Source organism: Lampris incognitus, chromosome 7 (assembly GCF_029633865.1).
Source record: "Lampris incognitus isolate fLamInc1 chromosome 7, fLamInc1.hap2, whole genome shotgun sequence".
Taxonomy (NCBI): Eukaryota; Metazoa; Chordata; class Actinopteri; order Lampriformes; family Lampridae; genus Lampris; species Lampris incognitus.
This window is the reverse complement of record NC_079217.1, coordinates 20,337,809-20,353,438: the sequence shown is the minus strand read 5'-3', so window position 1 is coordinate 20,353,438 and position 15,630 is coordinate 20,337,809. Positions and strand designations below refer to the sequence as shown.

General features: G+C 40.8%; 1 protein-coding gene across 1 annotated transcript; it reads right to left on the bottom strand.

Moving 5' to 3' along the window:
- Positions 1-357: 357 nt before the first annotated feature.
- On the bottom strand, positions 358-14,904 carry inpp5ka (inositol polyphosphate-5-phosphatase Ka). The gene is made up of 13 exons (XM_056284006.1): positions 14,879-14,904; positions 14,369-14,462; positions 12,154-12,258; positions 11,928-12,036; positions 11,593-11,709; positions 10,085-10,260; positions 9,257-9,368; positions 8,973-9,082; positions 6,135-6,366; positions 5,762-5,899; positions 3,055-3,138; positions 1,429-1,533; positions 358-1,185 (listed from the first exon to the last, which is right to left on the bottom strand). The coding sequence occupies exons 2-13, from the start codon at positions 14,452-14,454 to the stop codon at positions 1,105-1,107; spliced, it is 1,455 nt and encodes a 484-aa protein (XP_056139981.1). The 5' UTR covers positions 14,455-14,462; positions 14,879-14,904; the 3' UTR covers positions 358-1,104.
- Positions 14,905-15,630: the final 726 nt, after the last annotated feature.

The window sequence follows — 15,630 nt, the reverse complement described above, 5'->3', positions numbered from 1 at the left end:
CCTGGGATGGCCTGGGGTTTGAACCCAGGACCTTCTTGCTGTGTGGCAACAGTGCTAGCCATTGGGCCACTGTGCCAGATTATGTAATTTATGAAACAGGTTAGTTATCTGAAATGGTTTAACTATGCTGACAACCAGGATAGTTTCTCAAGGGGATTTAGTCACACATTCATAACAGCGGCTCTAATATTTAGGGTAACTTTACATTAACAAACTTTTTGTGAAAAAATACAAGATTGGAAAACATGACTTTCATTGGGCTGGATCTTTAAGCATTAATCATTTAGAATTCATCAACTGAGAATTCTTCTGTAAAGACTGTCGTTAAGTCAGACTGAAATTAAATTGTGATGACCATGACAGTGTTTACAAGCACTTGTTAATTTTATATATATATATAAATTTAGATTTTTTTTGGCATTTTCTGCCTTTATAATTACAAATATATATTTTTCCTTTTATTTTCATATAATACTTCTGCTTAAGTATCTAAGTTCATTGACTGTGGTTAATTAACGCAAATGTAACAACTTAAATTTAAAGTGTTCATTTGGATTTAAATATTTATGTGAAAGAATTTTATGGCAGAGTAATAGGCAGCGTTTACAATAATTTTGCCCATCCTGCACATAACACATTCATGTAATCCTGCTACGGTTCTCTTTACTTGCACAGAGGAGTACTTTTACCTTATATTTCCTCTGCAAATGTCCCTGCAGTGGCATATCATAGCTACATCACAGCCAATAACATTTTCCCTCTTTCCTTCAAGTTTCTTTCCCATAAACCAATCTCATCTTTCTTCATCTATAATTAGTATCTTGAACAAAAAAATAAAAAAAATAAAACAATAATTGTATTTAATGAAGTTGTTTCCTGCTTTCATTTCAGTCTGACTTAACCGTATTTTTCATTTGTGGGTAGAGAACCAGACTTGAAGTTTATCAATAGAAAGAAAAAAATGTAGCCTTGATAGATTTCAGTTACAAGAAATATTGAAACTATAGTTATCACAGGCCCTGTTGAAATCCAGGAAATAAAGGCCACAACAGATTAATCACTATATCCCACTACATGTGGGACTTACAAGTTACCTCCGTGGTCTTAACTGGCAGTAACCTTGTCAAGTCCATTCACTTTCTCAGGCACTAGGCCCTCCTCAATGGCTACCTTGGACTCATGGACCTAAAAAAATTTGACAGTTAATTCCACACGTTTTTCAGAGTTCAACACTCAAGCTTCTGCACTTGTTCAGGGCAACTGGGCCTGCTTTTTCAAATTCTAGTCCCAAAATTTATGCATCAAAATGCAACATTTTCCTCTGGTATCACGAAATACTATATATCTATATACTATAAAGGTAAATAACTGGGTGGGGGAAAAAAACAGCTGTCTCCAAAAATGTAAGTTAACTATTGTCATACTCACCTTGAATGAGTCACTCATTCCAATGACGCACTGAAATGTACCACTGTAGTAACACAGCACACATTCTCCTCCTTGCACAGGGATGTCCTCCTTACTAACATACACCTAAAGGGACACAGAAACATTTAGGCCCCCATCAGACAAAGCACTTCTTAGTTGCTCTGCACTTCGCGTGTTTCCGCTCTATGCGCCTCAAGCCTCGGGTTGAAAAAAAAAAAACTTAACTCAGAGCAGAATAGCGCCTGCCTCATTTGCGTTTTTTTCCCATTGTCCAATGGGATGAATTGAGAGGCGGGCCTTCTGCAGTGGCGGCGTCAAGTGGAGACAAAGAAGACAAACTAGTGGCGCCCATTGCTGATACCCAGAGCTATACGACTTAACCAACCTTAGTTACCACGATCTGCATGCATCAGGATGCAAAGCTAACCACTTCTAGCTAGCCAGAATAAAAAGTGCAGATCTATGAGTTTACTTCACGGCAAAGTAATGATGAGGCTAAAGACAAGTGACTTGTTGGTTGCATAGCAAAAAAAAAAAAAGACAGCGCCCTCATGTTTTGCAACCTTTTGAAAAGCATTCTGTCTGATCGGGGCCTTAGACCACCCTTTTTTCTTTTTTCCCCTAACATATTTAATTGACAGATTCAAGTATTTCTGTATTTAGACCTCCATCACATCACTGGGCTATGATCTAATGGCTGATTTTAAGTTTGTGTATTGATAGCTACTTCAACAAAGGTGGCAGGTGTGTGTATGTGTAACCCCCTATCATATTACAATAGTTCATTTACATTTATGGGTACTTATGCCTAATTCGGTACTGTTAAGACTGTGATTCTACGTCAGGCTTGCTGGGCAGTACTCTTCTGCATTACATTCTATGCGAGCTGGCGGATCACCAGTCGTTACCACGATTGCCAGCCTGAACATTTTTATTTCTTATATTATGCAAGCATGTGTAAACCTGTCAGTACCATGTGTAACATATTTTGTGTTGAATATCTTAAGTACCCTGAAAAGTAAAAGTTTGAATGTCGTGGTTCATAAATATATTTGCAATGTTGATGTGACTAGCCTATGGTTAATAGCCTTCACCACAATATGTGTAGCTAGCGTTAGCCACAACATGTGAATGTAATTCTTTGCTATACTGTGGTTTTAATATCTTCTAGAGGTTGATGTATTTCGGAAATGTTTACAAATGTTCACATTAGGGGTGTTTCCTTTTGTTCTGCGAGTAGAAAATATTGTAGGTGGTAATTTTCTTAATGTTAATTTCAATCATAGTTCTGAGTTAAATTCATCTGAAGCAATCCCAGCAGGGCTGGTGGGAGACTCGTTAGATGGTGTTCAGTGTAAATGCTTTATAGACACAGGGTCTCAAGTTACCTGTTTATCAGAATCATTTTATCGTCAGAACTATGATTCAACAGAGAAGTCGAGGATGACTGGACATTTTTCTTATCGCGAGCCTCTGTCTGTCCTTCAACAGAGGCTCTTAGCTGTTTAACTGCTCTGTTGGAGTTTATAAACTCATGCACACTATCCAGCAGTATTCTTTCTAGGACTTTTGGTAAAGTATGCAGCCTAGATATGTGTCTATAATCATGCTCACACCAGAAGTTACCTGTATAAGCTCTTCATTGTAGGGAACTTCATCATCTTTGACCCAGGTATAGGTGATGTAGTCTGACACACAGGTGAAGCCAACCTGAAATACATTCATAAATTCAGAACTTCAGCTAGCCTTGTCGAGGTGATGCCATTTAAGACGGTGGTTCAATCCTTTCAGACAGCTGTCATGAGCCCTTTTACCACAAGAAAATGTTGCTGGCCTTACTTATTGGCATCAGGAACACTTTATTTGTCGTTTCCCCCAATCCACAACAGTGCAACACCAAGACAAAAACACATATCCAAAAACGATAAGAACTTCAAGAACACACATACTAACACATATCTAAACTAACACATGTATCCAAAAAAAAAAAACACTGTCCAAGGGAATGAACACCAGCCAGGATGACTGTCGCAACTGCCGGTCTGCATGGGCTAGCAGTTAGCTTAGCCTGCCCCGCTTCCGCACGTCCTATCAGACTGCCCTCTGTTTTTTCTCCTTGGGCGCAGCTCCAGGCAGGGGCCGTGGTCCTTGGGCCAACCGGACGCAGCAGACCTGACTCCCCCAGCTGATCCAACGCCAGCTTTCCCAGCCAGACACCCTCGACACACCTCCCCGTACTCCACATGACATCAAAAACACCACAGTCAACGCCAGGCGAGGCCGCCACCAGACTGCCATCGATGTTATCGGAACTGCCAGTCTGCATGGGCTACCAGTTAGCTTAGTCCGCCCCGCTTCCATGTTCTGTCAGTCCGCCCTCGGTGTTACCTTTTCAGGCACAGCTCCAGGCAGGGCCGTGGTCCCTGGGCCCACAAGCGGCAGCAGATCAAGCTATCCAAGCTGATCCAGCACCAGCTTTCCCAGCCATCAAATGAAGACAAAACTTAAAACGCAGACGTGGACAAAGACACCACATGGATGGTACTGAGTGAGGCCGCTGCAAACATGAATTCACACCGCCACTGTGCACTGCAAATTGTCCTCTATCATAATGAATAATGACTCAAAGTTTGGAAAGACCTTTGCTCACCACATAAGACTGCTTTTTCAAAAAATGCACACTACCTATGTAACGCCTACAGTCACAAAAATGACTATATATTGCATTTCCACTGTGTACTATGTTGAATTTGTCTGCATCTAAGCAGCCCAGGTGTATTACATCAGCCTTAGAGATTCTGAGAATGCAAACGTTGTTACAAAACTTACACAAATGCCCAATAAAGTTCTGCTGCTGCATAACATCTCTCAAAAACATTGTTCAAAGATTATCTTTTTTGAATAACATGAACATCCTGTTTAGCTACATGTTTTGAAGCATACAACTGACATAAGTAACAAGCTAACAAAAGGCTCATGAGCCTTTTACAGGCTCAATTTTTTAGCAACTTGCTTTTCTATGCTACATAAATTCTTCAAAAATGCTCATTGATGGCTCCATGTGTTTTAGAGGACATGCGTGGAACTTGCCCTCAACATGAGATAAAAAAAAAGGGAGCAAACCCTCCCCAGTAGCTAAATAAACACGTGTTGATCAATCCTCTATAATAAAAAAGCAAAAATGTGTGATCTTTTAAATTTGAGTTGACCAAAGACCTTGTTTGTGGGCTTTTATTGAAAAGCCCATTCATTTTTCCTATTGAGATAGCCAAGGAAAACCCTGGCTCGAAAATTATAACTTGGATCCTGATTTTAGCACAAAAAAATGGACTGCTGAAAACTGGACCACATGACAGACTGAAAGGACTGATAGGACTAACTGACAGGAATGATACATATCAGAATATTATGTCATTTCTTTTTTTAAAAAGCCATTTCAATTTCATCATTTCAATAGATTTGATGTACGACGCATAAATTAATGATAAGGTTTGTTGATGTAAATATATAAGATCTATTTTCATTTATCTGAGTCACTTCAAGTGTCTTTTGCAGCCTAAATGTTTAAAAATAAAATTAGTACTTTCTAAAATCAACCTGTGAGACAGGCGGGAAAAGATGAGTTTAACTGTAAAAATCACTCCTAATGACTCATCTGTAATACAATCAAATGAGAAGTGGGACAGCACAGCAAGCCACTGAGCAGGTTGGTAACATCACCTACTCTGGTGAGCAGATTGCCTTCAGTGTTTAATCATGCTATTTGTCATTAATACAGGGTAGCAGAATTAGAAATGAGGGAGTTTTAATGAGAGAGATGAAACAGTAATTCATTAGTGTCCTATACTGTGTGCATCAGTCTGATCTGACTATTGGTAATAGTATACTTAATTTTGAGTATATAGTGTGCAGTATAGTAGTGCTAAGCTTCAAAATGCCTGATTTAGCCTGTAGTTACTATATGTTGTAATTTATACCAGTAAGTAATACCACATGACTTTACAGGAACACCAACTCTTGCACTGTCATTGATTAGCAATATGCACTTTAGTGATGTTGTTGTACATGTTCCCTCATTCAACCCAGTCGCCCAATCTCAGTGCTGGAGCAACAACACAGCGTTTGCATTTTCTCTTGAACAAATAATGGTATAAAGAGTGTTGAGCTTTTATCACCGGTATTATACTCTAATATGGTATCCTACAGCGAATATCACAGTAGCGTACCATATTAGAGTATAATAATGCAGTAGCATACATTACCACCTGACCATATCCCTGAAATGTAAAAATTAACTGTCAACTATCACTTTCAACCCCGTTGTTCACCCAACCTTATAGAGTCCAATCCAGTCCCATGAACTGGTGGCGAAGGGCTGCAGGGGGCAGTAGATAACCATGGCGTCCATGTCTGCACTCCAGTCACCCTCTGCATGCAGGCGCACCAGAGGGGTCTCATACATCTTCCTCAACTATAGTGGAGGGGGAAACAGCGAGAGAAACTTTTTTTAATAGATGGAAAGACCATACGAAGATGTAACACAAAGCTACAGATACAGGAATATACGATACAGAGCAGCAGAATATGAAGAGTGCACAAGAGAAAGAGAATTCAAGAGTATTTAACTGATTATAAGGGCGTAAAGTGCATGCATGTCATTCAGCAAAGCACAGTATTACACCTGAGTATTGTCCTCTCTGTCTCACCTCCAGGGTGAAGATGCCTAAGACAGGTTTGTGGTCACTGATGCCATACTCCATGATGCTGGTGTACGAGTCCTGCCTGATCTTCAGAGGGTACTCCTCGGCTTCTTCCTGTTGGTTTAATTTCTCAGCCAATCCAGGGTCCTTGTCTTTGTCCTTCTCCTCAGTGGTCGGGGCCTCGGATCTGAGACGCCACAGAATTCGGTCGGTCCAGGCCGGCTTTCGTTTCTTCCCACTGGACAGGTGATTGTGGATGATGGAAAGTTGTAAAAGGGGAGCAAGAGGAAAATGGCTTAGTTAGGGGAAAACATATAACGTAGCAGAAAAAGAGGGTTGTTAAGAGGCATATAGAGACTGGGCAATGACTGGACAATGAGTGAAAATGGTTAGAAAACACAGAAGGTAATAGACAAACAATGAACAATTTGAGGTTCTCAAAATATAATACAACACTTTTCTGGTCAATACCATGTCAGGCCAGGAATCAAGATACCATGTAGTAGCACAGTTTTACACCAAAGGACATTGACAAATACTTGCTCATTAAAATTAAGTTTGAAGTTCTAAACTCTGAAGTAGGCTGATGAAAGAATCTGGCAAGCCACTCTGTGGTTTTGTCAGTTTTTCTTGTCGTACATAATAATCATCTTTTAAGCCATTACTATGACCGATAAGGGCTATCTTGAAATGAGCCATTATCTGTGTCTTCTAACGTCCCATGACACCAAATTTGTATCGTTATTTTGAGACATCTTCAAAATTGTGCTGCAATGTCTTTAGATATCCTTGCCGATATGTTTTATGCCTAAAGACATTACAAGAGATAGTGATTAGATGAGTACAAGCAACAACTCCTGGCATCAGATGTTACAGGTATTGGAGTAGTTTGGTGTAACATAAATTAGCATTGAAATATTGTGCAACCCAAGAACAATGACACCCCCTTTGAGAAACCCATCTTGTGCAGCAGCATGTCAATAGAGTAGGAGAAACAAATAGGGAGAAACGAATGGCACAGTGTATGTGATTAATGTAGGATAGGGGGAATTAATGTAGGATGAACATACAACCAAACAAGGTTGCCTCCTACCTCAAAAGTCATGACTTTAATCTGATGGGACCACTTTTCCACCCGTCTTCTGAAATCAACCATCAATTCTACCCATCTTTTATCACTGGCCCTACAGCTTCCCATTTAATCGGTTCAGATGTCTATCAAGACTATCGAGAGATGTTATGTCGGCTGGCTCGTGCCAGCTGACCACATTACAAGTAAATTACCAAGACTTGAGCTCAACAGCTGGCTGCTAGTCAGCCAACAGCTCCTTTAATGTACTTCTAAAAGATTATATAAAGTGACTGCATTGAATTCAAAGTAAGTGGGTTGAATTCATTCAGGAAAACACACATACCAAAGTCAGCCTGAATGCTATTGTGCGCTGCTCTCTTTGCGCCTCACTGTATCTAATATGAAGTGGAATGCCTTGCCAGAGTTTCACGGGGAAAACTGCCGAAACAGTTATACTAATGATGCTGCAATCAAAAGTACATATCCAGTGCATAAGTAGTACAGTATAAAGATAAAGTTATCCACTTAAAATTAACATGCTAATCACAAACGTTTTTGTGCTGGCTCATTTAAATGATTACTGTCGGGTAGGATTACCCCATAGTTTTACGTCTTCACCATAGCAGCCAAATGCAGAGGAATAATTCAGGTAGTGGCAAGTTTAAGAGAGAAGTAAAGCTGTTGTGGCTAATGAGCCTATAAGCCAAACCAAGTTCCTAAAATATTTTTAGCAATAGCTATCACATAATCAACAATAAAACCCAGGTTTAACCATGTTTTTGATGGGGAAGCTGCTGACACAACAGCCCATCTGAAAGTTTGTCTCATTTTGAATAGCTCTTTGGGATTTGTAGAGGTAAAACAACATTGCAACTATCAACACTACTGTAGAAGTCAGTAAGTACACCAAGGACAATATTCAAGACTGAAGCTTTATATTCCTATGACTATTGCCATCGTGACTATGGTGGCAGTACTTTCATCTGTTTTTCAGAGGGGCTCAACATGTGGATTAGAGTATATTGTTTGATATAGCAACACTTGCATGTGCGGAAACAAACACAGCAAATTAATGAGCCATGGATACTGTATTGAAAAGCCTTCTGTTCATGACAGTACATATTTGTTTTTATCTAGCAGCTGCAAACAGATGCAACAAAAAGTTAACTAATGTATATTTATGCAAAAAAAGCTACCTAGGGCTAAGAGGACTGCGTTGTTTAAGTCAAGCATGAGTTAATGCAGACAACAGACACTGATGAACAACAGAATTGGTCGCAAAAACAACAGAACTAGAAGTCTATGTGCTGCTCTGAAGGCCCAGATGGTATTCTGTAGAGAGAGAAATCAAACTATTTCATTGCAGAGAACTTAACACGTGCCTTGCAAAGGATGTTGGAGGTGCCAATTATCCACGTGTAGTATATTGTGTGTATACCAATAGCATGGTATAGTTAGATGAATTAAAAGTGGATGAGGTTTGACACATCAGGGGAGACAGTGAAACAAACATGTTTTCAGATCTTACTTAAAGGCAAACAATGTCCTGTAGAGCCTGTAAAGTTAAAAAAGAGGCGCAGGTTCAATTAACACAATTAAGTAAATTGATAAAAGTTTAACTAATATTTTGGAAGATATGGATCACTGTGAATGCAAGGTGATAGGAAATTAACAGAGGCACATATGTGCATGCATGTGTGTGTGTGTGTGTGCCCATATCTGAAAGTGATTTTGGTAATTAATTGGCATGTGCTTGTGATGTAAACCCCTACCTGCTGTCATATGTATTAGCGTTTAAGTCAAACTTGTATGTGGGCTGGAAGTTCAAAGATCCCTCTTCAAACTCTTGAAGCATGGGTTCTTTCTTCTTCATCATGGTCAACTGAAATGTCACCACAAACATTTTCATTACTGTCCAAACACATACAGTAAACTCATACAAATACTACTAGACTATTTACACACCAGCATGTAAAAGGGAGTTAACTTTATTGGTACCATTACATTATTATCAGAGTGCCCCTGTACAACGCTGTAGAATTCTTAGGGCTCAAACCTGGTCCTTGCTCCACAGCAGGCTATAGTTCTGGTTGTTGATACAGGTTCGTAGGAAATGCATGCCGTGGTCCTGGATTCGGAAGTTGAGATCTCCAAACCAGAAGAGAAGCCTGATGAAGGGGAGGCACAGGTGTTACAGATTTGGGAGGAGAGAAGGAGAAGCCGTGGCAGTAAGGAGGAGCAAACTGACAGAAGTTGGGAATAAATTGAAGAAAGTGGGAAGAACTATGGAAGAAAGCCACATTTTAGATCAAACCTACAAAGCACCTTGATGCCTAGCAAAAAAAAAAAAAACAACCAAAAACTAAACTTGGGTATAACAATAAGAAGGATTCTTTAACAAATTATGGGTAAAAAATTCACAATAACGGATTACCCTGGGGGAAAAATAATTATTTTATTCTGGTGGCGGTATGTAACACGGACCTGTGGACTTCCTGTATTGGGGCATCCTTGTAGTTCAAATGGTTTGATCTTAACACTGTGGATCAGATCCAAATGCAATGTCCAGGATTTCAACCAGGAGCAGGACCCATTGTTACACATCTTTCCCTCTCTCTTCACTGCATCTTTCCCATCACACATCTTTATTATCTAATAAAGGCAAAACTGCCAAAAATTCTTAAGAAAGAAGAAATAGGACTGTACTGATTGAAAATAGTGAATTTATTACTGACATGATGCAGAACTACCATGACCAGGAAGTCTCTATACTCACACTGTCAATGTTTGCTTACCCCAGAAGGCTAGGAAAGATACTATCAGGATGTATACCAATGACTTTCATTCAGTTCATTCCTGTTCTCCATAGTGTTACATGTCTAACCTGTGGTCAAGGACCCTCGGAGCCTTTATAGAGTCAAAGGTCTGTGTGTCCAGGATGTACTCAAACTCATCCACGCGCTCAGTGGCGTATTTCATATGAGCCGCCAAATGACAGTTTAGAAAACACAGCGTGTGGCCGTAGAAGGACAGACTGATTGACACCCCACCCTTGTTACCCTGGGAAAAAAGAATTGAGAAGGGGGGGGGGGGTAAAAAGAATGTCAAATTCTGCCCAACTATAGTTAATCAGTCACTGAATGTATCAATGTATGCACTTATTGATACAATACTGTTGATGCTGGTACAGTTTTGAATTCTTTAGGTCTCATCCAGCATCCTACCTCTGAACTATAAAGACAAGGACTACAAGTTAAAGGTAATATGAGCAAGAATAAATAAGAAACAAATCCATTATAGCCCTGCTAGAGGGATCAAACTGCTATATGTGATTAAAGGAGAAAATCTAGTTGACTTGCAAAAGCACCTGGAATGTGGCTCATATATGACCTTTCACTATTGGATGATGTCTTTGATACCACAGACTTCTTGAACTTGCTCCATTATCAGCCATATACCAAATACCAATTAAAAAAAACTGATGCATCACTCGTAATTGTGGCACAGGACATAGAGAACATGGTTCACTAGGTACCAAAGTATTGGGGTTACTGGTCTTTGCTGAGCAGTCAGGCCTACTGGTCTACAAATGATGTCAAGGTGCAGTGTTTTGGGTTTTTTTCCACCAAGGCTGCAGGCAGCCGCAGGTGGGTACATTCAAATTTATGTGGGCTTGATAACTTCACAGAGTTAGCAAACTGTAGCAAGCACTGATAATGTAACTAGTCTGATAGATGGTTGGCAAAATGCTACTTCCTTTGCAAACTGTGGGTTAAACTGGTTTAGCTTCTTCTTGTAGGCTAACACTGCAATTCATCTGGATTCACTTTCTTTGAATTCAATGATGACGTGAAGGGAGGTGACTGTAGGAGATAACGTTGAGCCACACACTAACGCAAACAATGGTACAAGATGAGCAGAAAATAGTTTATGCATTTGATAAACCTGATAACCAATGACTACTTGCTGATGCCATCTTTTACAGGGATTTTCTGTTAGGTCTCAAAAATTATGTGGTAGACTGTGATGTAACTGGAAAGGAATGTGGGTGGAGGGCGGTCTAAATTGATATGCCTTAGATACGTAGCACACAGCTGACATCTCATTATTTTCAGGGTTCCAGCAGGGTCAGTCCAAATGATCATGTGCAAGTCAATACAACAGTTTTACCAGTTATTGAAAATGACATCACTTGGCACAAGATTGACTCTTGCTATCAGGGCGTATTTTTTTTCTAATTACAAGCAAACAATAAAAACGAATTTCATCTGGCCAACACAGTCTACACATGGTGCAAGGTGCCGAATCCAAATGTTGTCATTATATATAATGTACAATCTCAAAATTCCACATATATATTTGTGTATTAACATGTTCAGTTGCATTCCTTACCCAGTAACCAAAAATGCCTGTGCGCGTGTAGGTGGTCTGTATGTTCCTGATGAATGGGACGTGTTCCAGTTTGGAGAAGAACAGCAGCAGCAGACCCTGCATCCTGATGGAGGACACCTGAACACCAAAAAACACAAATATGCTGAGCACCTCCTTCATGTCTTTACTGCATGCAAATGCTGTTGTTGACAGTCACGACTCAATCTAAAACTTACGTCTCTGGCCCCAGGGACCTCATAGGGGATCTCATTAAATTCAAGTAAACAAACAAACAAACAAAATAAACTTTCGATTTGTTCTTGTTAATTTGAAGAAGCGGTTATGTGGGTGTGTACCTTGAAGTATCCCTGTGGTGCTAAGGTGGACATAAACAGATAGCTCCATGGATCATCAAATGCCATGTCTGATATGAACCTTACTGGACCTGAAAACACCTCCTGGAGACTGACACACACACACACACGCGCACGCAAACACACACACATTTTTTTTTCCTCAGTCAGTATCAGTTCACAGACTCCACATAGTGACCAATCAATGCCTGTTCCCACTACTGCCTACCCAATCACATAGATGTCTGGACACGTGGGGGAGTTCAGATGGAGAAGGGACGATACGTCATCTGGAGGATCAGCTGTGGCTACATTCCATGTGACCATGTGTAGCCTGTAGTCAGGGAAGGGGGAGGAGAGAGACAGCACGGTCATTTCCACAACACTTTGCTCAGATAATGTACATTTATTACCAGTGCTATAATCGATGATATTTAAGGAGCAATACAATTTGAGAAACAATGATCCTACATATATTAAATTGACAAACATTCATCAATGATTAGGTAAAACCACCTATAATCCTAAAGAGCTTTGGCAACAAAAGAGCTTCATTTTGTGTTGCAAGGGCTAATATCAACACAGAGAGACAGATTAAGATGTGGAGCTATGCTACCGGAAGCTGATTAGGCTGCTACGACTGACATAAAGAGACTAGTCATACTTTCTCCCCAACTCAGACCATTCATTACGTTAGATTTGCCATTCTCAGTCATGACTGACATTTTGGATTTAAAGTCAAAGGACAACATTCAACAAGAATCATCAGTGTCTTTTGTCCATGGTGTGGTTCAAATCACAAGGGAAAAATCAATTACAGCGCAATAAAACAGAGCCACTAAGAGTTAAAACATAAGCAGTTTTCGATAGAATATGAAATCGAGGCCCCATGTGCCTTGATTTCATATTCATAAGGGCACATGATCAGGCACATATCCAGGTAGCTCGAGCAGCGGGTCCATCACCCTTTGTAAACCACAAAGTAGTTAGGGAGAAGAGGCTTCATCGCATAAATTTCCACCTGAAGCTTTCCTTCCGATGCTTATTGGCCTTCTTTCCGCAGATGAGGAAAACGTTGTCCAGGGTCTTTGCCACCTTATCGTGTTGCTTGTCTTCAAGGTCTAGGTCATCCACACAGGTCATCAGCTGGTTGAGTCGTTGACGAAGACCAAGCTTGTAACTAGATGACTGGGTAGCATCGCTGGCAAGGCTGTCAGAACGAACGCGTCCCATGGTGCCGAACAACCAATGGATCTCATCCATAACTGCTCAAAACGGGTTTGCTGCAGTGTATAGCCGGGGAATAAAAAGTTGGGGCGTGGTGTGCCACAACCTAAACAACCGGGATACGGAAGGCAACAGTTCTTACTGGCACTGTGCGTCAAGAATGTTTTCCTTCCTCTTAGTACAAGCTTTGCTGTAAAAGAGAAAGAACTGAATTTTTGCAAAAAGATCCAGCTCATAAGGATACCAATCTCCTTTCAAGATAGAAAATTTGGCACTGCAAAATAATCCAAAACACTCCAAGGAGAAACAAATTTGCATTCAAAAAGTGTCACGTATTGGTGGCTCTGAAGAATTGAAGTGCTGAATGAAATGAGAACAGTCCCTGGCTGTGACCTGGGGGCTGTGGACAGGAGATGAGTGGTTACAGAACTGGTTAATCTATCTCCAAGAACTGCCACCAAAGTCTCCTTTGTGCATTAAAAAAAAAAAAAAAACTGTAGTCACAATTATACAACACGTGTTTTGCTTAACATTAGTCCTATTAAAGAAATTGGGAAACACTCATACAACAACACATTCTTAGGCAAACAGAAAAGTTAACCCCCTTATCTCACTTTTACACACACACACACACACACACACACACACACACACACACACACACACACACACACACACACACACACACACACACACGAGCTCAATTTAACTGCATTCTCCTCAGACCTGCAATACAGCAACCCTTTTTTGTTAAACGGTATTAGTTGTTGGGCAACCTAATCCACCAGCCATAATACCAGAAGCTGGTAGACATTACACTTCTCATTACTGAAGGATATCAAAAGCCTAATGCAACAACCAATTGTTCAGGATGACCTTTTGGTGACATCAGGCAACAGAAGTTAGTCAGAACAACGCTTAAGTATTCAACTACAACACTGGTTCACCATCAGGTCCCCAGGCACCACCAGTTGTCAGCTGGTCATCTATTCTGCCAAAGGAGTGAATCACATTCAGATGTTGTTCCAGGTCTAAAACCTCCTTTCCTGGGGAGGCTGGGATAACTGGGACAGCAGGTAAGTGTCATAATCTAGCTGCTAGAACAGAAAGCCAGCTGCGTAGATAGTGGCCCGAGGACTGGATGGACAACCAGTGAACCAGAACGAATGCAAATCATCACGAACTACAAATTGTACTGAAGTTGAAGGTAGTCCGACCTGAAGCCGCTTCCCTCGTCGTTTTCCTTCTGCGGGCTGAAACGTGACCCCAGTCCGTCCGGCTGGTCCTCATTCTCTTCCATCATCTCACCACCTGGAGGAAGACCATGCATCAGCCAGCGATGCACATCAACGGCACAAGAGGCAGCAGGAGCGGCAACTAAGTCGAAAACAGTGACTGGCGGCTAAAGCTAACGTGAAATAACGACGTCACATCTGCGATTAATTTTCAAACGTAACGCAGTCACCACTGGGATCACGGTGCGTTTGAAACAACCAACAAAATGGCTTTAAAAAAAACCGTTTGATAGCCATCATCTCAGATGGCTCCTATGCACACGGTACAGTGACTGCCACGGTTGTCTCTCTCGATATTATCAACGGCTGTCATCTGCTAACGGACAATAATCTACGCTTCTCTCTCGTCAGCAGCAACTAACTTGAACAACAAGCAAACTGAACTATGTGTGAGTGATTTTTCAAGTTTACGCGGTCGGTGTCGTGTAATACCTGATGCGTCGCGGACAGTTGTGGTGTTTTTTGCAGTTTAGCCACCAGTGTCAGCGTCAATAAAACTTCCGGTATATTTTCAGAATAAAATGACGGCCCCAATAGACTCGCTTTGCAAAACGTCCTCACTCTAATGCTTTAAGAGTCAAATCGGTCCTCAGAAATATAGCCGAACAAGAAAATACACGCACACGCGTCGGGGTAGAAGAGGAGGGTCAATATCGGGCTGAAATCGTGTACTCTGATGCCGGTGTAGCAGGCCAGATTAAACCCCCGCCAAACTATACCCGGGTATAGTCTGGAGCCCAAAATATACCCCGGGATATAGGCTGGTTTACACCCCGGGGGTACCCAAACTATACCCCTCTACTCCAGATGATACCCCCCGCCGTTAATGCACACGAATGTCCTTCAGATTGGTAGATCAAGGAAGGTTCCTAGTAAACATAAATGTGTTAAAAAGCAAGTTTTTGCCGTCATTTCTGGTGTTTTTAAGCTAAAATATTTATTAGCTTAGCTAAAAGAGCTAAAAACAATTGTCATTTAGTCAAAAGATAATAGGCTAGGAAGGCGATAGATATTTGAAAGTTTACATTTATGTAGTACACCTCCGCTGGATCATGCGCCTCAATAATCATGGAACTGCACCACTAGGAGGCGCTACAGTGAATATTTTAATTTGATATTTTTAATAACTATAGCTAGGAATGGCCATGTGACAATTTGCCCCAGTACAATGATAAAATGTGTTT